Genomic DNA, 7,409 nt, shown 5'->3' with positions numbered 1-7,409 from the left:
CACTGTATCTCAAGCTGAAAGAACTGAAGACAAAGATCCACCCTGGAGTCGATCCCTCGATGACCTCTGTGGGCATCACATGAAGATGGGAGGGGTGTTTGGAGCCGTGGTGTCAAACCGCGTTGGTTGGTGTCTGTCCAGCTATCTCAGGAGTTGGAACCAGGACCGAAGACAGATGCCCATGCTGCCCAGAGGGCTTTGGCGGGCGCGCTTACTCATCTACAGCACGGCAAGAGTCGGAAGCGTGCTGCCCATGTCGCCGACCGGAAGAGATGCCGACTATGCCCATTCCAAGAAAGGTGACCAACGGAAGGTGGGAATTGCGGAACCACATCATTGACCTCACAGGCAAGTAAAGCTTTACTGGAGGTGACTTCACTATGGCTGCATCCACAGGGAACTGTTAGCATTGCGAACTGGATTCTGAAGGGGATGTGGGACGAGGGTGTTGTTGCTCATGTCAAATGGATCTTGGCTAAGAGCAGATAATCCCAGGAAGGTCTTTACCCATGTTTGACAGACTATGCAAAGGCATGACTGGGTGCACTGTAACAAAACTATAGATCGTGTTGAGAAGAATGGAACTCCAGAGCACGCCATTTGCTCACGGGGCACGCGCTCACTGATCAAAGACCGGTCATTCACACAGAACAAGGGGATGCAGCCTGGTTTGAAATCAGCGCCCGTGTGCGTCAGGAGTTGTATCCGTTCGTTCACCATCCTTCCTCTGTCTGTATGCTGAGCAGCTCGTTCAAGAAGTTGGACAATGTGAAGAAGAAAGCAGCGTCCAGACTGCGGCCATGCAGATGGTACAACCTTGCTTCTGACAGTGAAGAGGAGTTGAAGTCCTTACTCATGAATATCAAAGCCTGTACTCTTCAGTATGAGTTACACCTCAACACAAAGAAAACAAAACCCTCACGACGAATTAATCAGGGAGAAAATAGTACAGGGCTACACTTGACCCCCTCCAGCTGCACAAGGGAGAGGGGACCCAACTCCTCCCCAGCCCAAGGCTGACAACCACGAGACAGAGGCCAACCAGGCCTCCTCCTGCCCTCCCTCCTCTCCTTTCACCCTATTTGGTCAGACACCACCATTTTTCTACCGAGTGCTACAGTTTGTCACAATGGCCACACAGAACCAACAGACCATGACGCTCACAGGTAAGGGGGTTTACTAAAGGGATGAACAGGTGCCACAAGTCAGGAGCAGTAAGTGGCACGTAGAGTCACAGGTCCACAGTGGCACCTCTCCTCGGTCAGCAGCCACGTCTCTCTCTCTGGTCTTCAGCCTCTCAGCCACATAAATGGTCCCTTGGCGGCCTCTTCTGTGGGCTAGGAAACCACAGTCTCGTGGTCTCCTTGCCTGGACCTCTGCTGTCTCCCCCACTTCAAGCACGGAGGGATGGCACACTTGCTGTGCTAGCGGTTGGTCCTCCCCGACAGTCCTGGGGTTCTCCCATTCCTGCTTCCGAGATGGCCTGTTCAGAGCTGCTTTGATGGAGGTGAGCTTTTTGTCTTTCCCCTGGGAAACAAAGGGTGGGGACTTGATTCAGCACCCTCGAGTCAGGTCGAGACTCTGAACACATCACCCTAATCCTGCCCGAGGGTTCCCTCCAAACTGGAAGCACAACCAGAGCGGCTAGAATCCACACGACTCCCAAAGGGGCGCTGGCTAGATGCTTCATCCACTGTCTCTGGAGGCAACATCATGATCAACAGAAACAGATCGAAGTTGTCAAGGGTTTCATTTGACTTGGTCTGCGCTCAGTGCTCTTGAGAGCAACAGTCCAGAAATCAAACGGGGCCGTGTACTGGGCACATCTGTTGCAAAAGACCCATTGAAAGAGTCAAGACCACAGACATCACGTGGAGGCTCCCGCGCACCCGACTCAAGCCAGGGTATTTTCAGGCGCCTCTGCATGCGGAAGTCGGCTGAGAGTCGAGGACTGGAGAGGGCCCGACGCACCATGGGTACAGCGTGGACCCCAGAGAACGCGTCATCCCATCTGTGTGGGAGATGAAAAGACATCAAGCTCTTTCCAAGTGAGGGTCGTGAAACTTCCTTCCAAGTGTTTGGGACATGCTGGTCCCGGACAAGGCCATGCTTCTCGGGGAAGTGGACAAGAGGCCTCACACACTGGCTGCAACAGTGGTCGGAAGCGTGCCGACAGCTGTGAGGACGCTCCCTCGGCCGGACACGGGCAGGCCGACTCCGTGCCCTTCGCAGTAACATCCCTGAACTAACTTGCATCATCCATTTGTTCATCTGTCCACTTTCTCTCTCATGTCAGTTTCACCTGTCCATACGGAGGGTGAATCACCATGTCAATCACTCCTTAGTCCAATCAGGAGCTAACACGCTTGGGGCCCATTTTTGTATGCCTCGTTCAAACTCCTGGACTCGCGGGCACCCCCTGTGCCACGGAAACGGATGACCAGTAACAAGAGAATGGACAAAGCAGGGCAGGGGGAGGGGCTGAGGATACTGGGCTGGGCTGGGCAGGGGTCAAGGACTACAGAGGGGAGGCAGGTAAGGGCAATGAAGGAGATTCTAAATAGAGGGCAGGGAGGGAGGGGGAGCCCATAGGGGATGCCCACGCCAGCACTCAGGCACTGGGCACCACTTGGCTACATCAGCTTCTCTGCCCCTCCATCTCTACTTTGTTCCCTGCCCACGCAGAGTCCTCCCCTCTCTGCCCACACTCAGGCCCCTTGGGGGGCTAGTGCAACCCTGGAGGCTGGTGGCGATTTTGCTAATGTACCCCCAAGCCCCATCAACTGGGCTTCTCCGATCTACCACCCACTTCTCCCTCCACCGCCCATTCATGGCTTGGCACTTGTGTTTTGTTTGAATAGCAGTCAATGGACACAGGTCCAGAGTCTCCTCCAGTCATTGATGTGAGCCTCCACCTAATACAGCCGCCCTCCTGCCACCCGCCCCCTGGGCTTCACTCCGTTTTCGTCCTCCCTCCCCACTCCAGCCCATCCGGGCCGCCACTCACCCACTCCACTTGCTCCCTGGGGCTCATAGTGTGTAGGTCCTAGACCAGTGGTTCTCAACCTTCCTCATACCACGACCCTTTAGTACAGTTCCTCATGTTGTGGTGACCCCCAACTATCGGAAATATGTGTTTTACGAGGGTCTTAGGCGACCCTTGTGAAAGGGTCATTTGAACCACTGTTCTAAATGGGAGGGCCCTGTGCTTTCCTGCCTCTCAAGAAGCGAGGGGGAGTTATGATGGAGCATCCCGTGGGTCCCTTGGACAGGAATCTACTTGCTTAAAGGCTGCACGTGTCTGGGTTGGCCCAGGGAGGGCAGGGCTAGCCTGTGCTGCAGCCCCAGAAGGTTCCCACTGCCCAGCAGGGAAGGGCCCCCTTCACAGTGCCTTCGGGGCTCACACAGGTGCAACTGGGGCAGCAGACTGAAGCGGGGAGCGAGGCCTCCAGGGTGGTGGGCGCTGGCCTGAACTCTCTGCCCTGGACGCTGAGCCCGGCCCATCGCCGCCCACAGGTTGCTTCCCTGGACGCAGTGGTCAGTGTGCTGCAGGCATGGGACCTGAGCCTCACGGAAGCCATGCTGCAGAACATGGAGGCCGAGCGGCAGCGCCGTGTGCTGGAGGCGCAGCGGCACCAGGAGGCTGAGGCCCAGCGGTGCGGAGTCTGGGGCAGGGGGCACAGCGGGACGACGGGGAAGGGCAGATCTGATCACCCCTCTTCTCTGGCCCCAGTCTCAACTCCAGGGTGCAGCAGCTGGCCAAGGAGCAGCAGCAGTGCCACAAGGAGGTGGGAGGCGAGGGCAGAGACTGGCGCAGGGGCGGGGCCAGGCACAGGGGGCGGAGCTATGGAGCAGAAGGGGGCAGGGCCAGGAAGGAACTAGCCAGCAGGGGGTGGGGCTTTGGAGGAGCCGGGCAGCAGGGGTGGGGCTTGGGTGGAGCCTAGCCGCAGAGGGTTGCGCGGGCAGGACCGAGGGCCAGCAAGGTCTGGCTGTGGTGGTCAGGTGGGAATATGAGCTTGGTCGGCGAAAGGCAGGAGGAATCAGAATCGGACAGCAGGGTGGGGGAGCTGGGGAGGAGCCTGGTAGTGGGTGGAGCCACAGGGGCGGGTCCACCAGGGGGTTGGATAGCGAGAGGCGGGGCCCGGCTGGGGGCAGGGCCACGAAGGAATGGCAGTGGAAGGCGGGGCGGGGCCAGGAGGCGGAGCTAAGAGTGCAAGTGCATAGGGTTTGAGGAAGGAGGAGTTCGGTGGCTGGCCAGTCCACTGGAGGGAGGGCTGGTGAGAACGGGGAGGCGGGCTCTTCCCGAGGGCGCAGGCGGAGTCTAGGCTGTGAAAGGTCCTGGGCCCCAACCCGCAGCTGCATCAAGCCTACTGCGAACTCAACCGAAGGATCACGGAGCACGACAAGTGTGAGCGGAAGCACATGGGCAAAACGGAGCTCACACTGCAGGTGGGCGGCACCTGGGTGTGGTGGCCAGGGGTACACTGCCTTTCTCTGGGTTTGAACTGACTTGTGCCCCCGTCTTCCTACCCCATGTGGCTCGCCTCAGCTTAGGGCGCTTTGCTCCCAAGCGGCCTGCCTGCTCCCTGCCACACACCCGGCCCCTCTCCAGATGTTTGCCCCACGTCCCCTGCAGCGGGAATGAGACGTTCTGAAGGGCTGCCCTGCACGGGAGGGGCCCGGGTGGTGAGCAGCACCTCTCCCACAAGGCCGTCAGGGACGCGGAGGCCCAAGTGGATAGACTGCGGCAGGAGGCCCAGAAGGCGGAGGAGATGCTGGCCATGGCCAGGCTGGCACTGCGGGAGCAGACCCAGGAGGGTGGGTTGGGGCTGGGGCAGGGTTAGGGGCAGTTGCTGCATGGTCGGAGGCAGGGGTGGGGGTCTGTCCCAGCGGCGGCCTCACCCTGATGTCCTCACAGATGTGGAGGAGGTTCCTGGGTTGAAATGCCAGGTAACTGAACTGCATGACGTGCTGATGAAGGATGTCGGTGACCGCATCCACAGCGACGGCCGGTCAGTGCAAGGGGGATGGGCGTGGGGTGAGCTGAACTTAGGCTCCTAGGTAACCTGGCTGTTGTCCTTAGGTGGCCCCTTGTCATCGACCCCTCGGGTCAGGCGGCCACTTTCCTGCGCTACCAGGACACTAACTATCTGGACACAATGAACCCTGAGCACCTGCGGCCGGAGAGAATGCGGCTGGCGCTCCTGGGGGCGCTCAGGTGCGGTGCGGCAGGGCAGGGTGGGGCATGCCAGGCCCCGCCCCTCACTGCCCTGCCCCATCCAGGTACGGGAAGCCACTGGTGTTCGACCTGCGCGAGGTGGACATGTTCCAGGCGGTGCAGTGGCAGCTGGAAGAGGTCCAGGCAGGCCTAGCGCAGGAACTGCTGAGCCGCAGGCTGCTGGAGGAGGAGCGGTACCTGTCGCTGCTGCGACCAGCTGACGGGCCAGAATACGAGCCCACCCAGTTCCAGGCAGAGCGCCTGGTGCACTTCCGTCTCTTCTTTGTCACCCAGGTCAGGTGGCCGCCCGCGGAGCAGATGCAGATACTGCTTCCGGTGCGCGTGCTACTGCCTGGATCGGGCCTCTAGCTCTGGCTCCATTAAAGGCCTGCCTGCCGTGAAGTGCGGGATCCCTGCGTGTTTGTGGTGGGGCACCGGGCGGGTAAGCACTGGTGTACCCGGGTCTTGGGGCGCATTCGGGACCCCAGGCAGTGCACACCCGGTAAAGGGTTAGCTTAGAAACATCTCCCCCACCCCTGCCCCGCCCAGCACCTCAACCCACTTCCTGAAAAGCCAGCCCCTGGGAAGGCCACGGAGCACATTCTCTGACCCCAGGGTGGGCTTCAAGTCAAACGGGTGACAACTGGTGTCTTGAGGTGTTGCAAGCCAAACAGCCCCTCTGAGTTGGCCACAGTGAAGTATAGGGTCAAATTGGGGTTGGGGTGAAGACAGGCTCAGTGACCCCCAAATAGCTGCAGCCCCAGGTATGACCAGCTGAGGCTTGGCTGGGGGGGGGGGTTGGGGGAGGGTGGACAAACAGGATGTAAAATGTAGTCAACTTTATTCTCCTTAAACCACAAAATAGAGTCTTTGGTTGTACAAACGTCACTAGTTACAGTCTCGCCAAAGAGGTCCTGGCTGGGGGTGAGGGGTTAGTCAGAGGCCAGTCCTGAGGGGGGTCTCTTTAAAATGCTACAGCCCAGGTTAAAAGACTTGGAGTGGGGGTGGTGTGGGGAGCTGGCAAGACCCCCACCCCAAGTCAGGGAGCCCCCATGGCAGGGGAGGTGGTGGCCCCTGGCCCCTCTAGGAAGGCACCGGGCCCAGGCCCCGGCGCCCCGGCCGCACAGGTCGGCGGCTACTGCAGAGGGTAACCTCCTCCGGCCCAGGGGCGCCCGGCGAGGGTCTGCCCAGAAGCACCAGGGCTACTTCCCCATCCTCTTCCTGCGGACCTGTGGGCGCGGCAGGGGGTGAGCTGGAACCAGAGAGACCCTCCCCCAGCAAACCCCAGCTCACCCCCGCTCTACTCACAGGGGCTTGGAGACTCTTCCAGGGGCCTCAGCTCCTCAGCAGAGTCCAGGGACTGGGTGAGGAGAGGAGAGGAGAGGGGCTGGGTGAGGCCCTGTCGAGCCTCCCCAAGCCACCCCTGACCCTGGGGCCTAGGGTCCCGGCCTGAGGCTCTGGGACCAACCCTCACGGCAGTTCGGAGGTGACAGGGAGGTCCCCCACCCAGCAAACAAAAAGCCAGCAGAGCATGGGGGGCCCACTGGCGCAGGTGTGGGTGACAGGCCAGGTCAGCGTGCGGTGGGCGCTGCGCTACCTGGATGTCATAGACAGGTCTGGAAGAGGGAAGGGCTGCGAAGACCCTGTAGTCAAACTTCTTCCCAGACAAGGGCTTGAAGGCACAGGTGCGACAGAGACAGCAGAGTGAGAGACAGAGAGAGAGAGAGAGGGGGCGCAGGCGAGCCCTACTGCACCCCACGGCGGGGGTGGGGCAGCGGGCGGGTGGGGGAGAGAGGAAGGGCTTCAGGAAGAGAATGCCTGCTGCCAAGGAGAGGGTCAGAGGAGGGGATCCCCGCCCCCCTGCTGTGAGGAAGAGGACGGGGGCGTAGGATCGGTCACCCAAGTGGCGGGAGGGCGGCCAGGGGCCTCACCAGCAGTCCTGGAGAGGTGCTGGTCAGAAGGCCAAGGTCTGGGAGACAAGAAGCAGGATTCAGGGAGGTCGCCGCAGGTTGGGCCCCCACTTCGCCTCCTCCCCGCGCCCCCTCCAGACCTTCCAAGGGGGTGGGTGAGGGCGTGGGTGCAGGCGAGGGGGTTTCTGCTAGCCGCTCCAGGGGTCCGCGCTTGCCCCGCCCCTCCTGGGACTTGCTGAGGACCATCTGCGCTCGAAGGGCGTCCTGCTCCAGAGACTTCA

The 7,409-nt window shown here is 60.6% G+C and overlaps 2 protein-coding genes across 2 annotated transcripts in view; one reads left to right on the top strand and one right to left on the bottom strand.

The window, feature by feature from the left end:
- Positions 1–5,587, top strand: part of IQANK1 (IQ motif and ankyrin repeat containing 1) — a 38,616-nt gene extending 33,029 nt beyond the window's left edge. The window contains exons 5-11 of the mRNA XM_045286816.1: positions 3,517–3,656; positions 3,734–3,788; positions 4,357–4,449; positions 4,710–4,818; positions 4,919–5,012; positions 5,084–5,218; positions 5,284–5,587. Coding sequence (XP_045142751.1) covers positions 3,517–3,656; positions 3,734–3,788; positions 4,357–4,449; positions 4,710–4,818; positions 4,919–5,012; positions 5,084–5,218; positions 5,284–5,587 — 930 coding nt within the window. The remainder of the gene's footprint in view (positions 1–3,516; positions 3,657–3,733; positions 3,789–4,356; positions 4,450–4,709; positions 4,819–4,918; positions 5,013–5,083; positions 5,219–5,283) is intronic.
- A 455-nt stretch (positions 5,588–6,042) lies between these two features.
- SCRIB (scribble planar cell polarity protein) overlaps positions 6,043–7,409 on the bottom strand; it is a 17,687-nt gene continuing 16,320 nt past the window's right edge. Inside the window, exons 34-38 of the mRNA XM_045286809.1 lie at positions 7,269–7,404; positions 7,150–7,187; positions 6,816–6,890; positions 6,527–6,578; positions 6,043–6,447 (exon numbers count right to left, since the gene is read on the bottom strand). Of these exons, the coding sequence (XP_045142744.1) occupies positions 6,302–6,447; positions 6,527–6,578; positions 6,816–6,890; positions 7,150–7,187; positions 7,269–7,404 (447 nt within the window). The 3' untranslated portion in view covers positions 6,043–6,301. The remainder of the gene's footprint in view (positions 6,448–6,526; positions 6,579–6,815; positions 6,891–7,149; positions 7,188–7,268; positions 7,405–7,409) is intronic.

The sequence above is a fragment of the Echinops telfairi genome, unplaced genomic scaffold (assembly GCF_000313985.2).
Source record: "Echinops telfairi isolate 266 unplaced genomic scaffold, ASM31398v2 ScPeMD7_1;HRSCAF=3_0, whole genome shotgun sequence".
Classification (NCBI taxonomy): domain Eukaryota; kingdom Metazoa; phylum Chordata; class Mammalia; order Afrosoricida; family Tenrecidae; genus Echinops; species Echinops telfairi.
The sequence above is the reverse complement of the archived record's forward strand: the minus strand, read 5'-3'. Positions and strand labels throughout refer to the sequence as shown.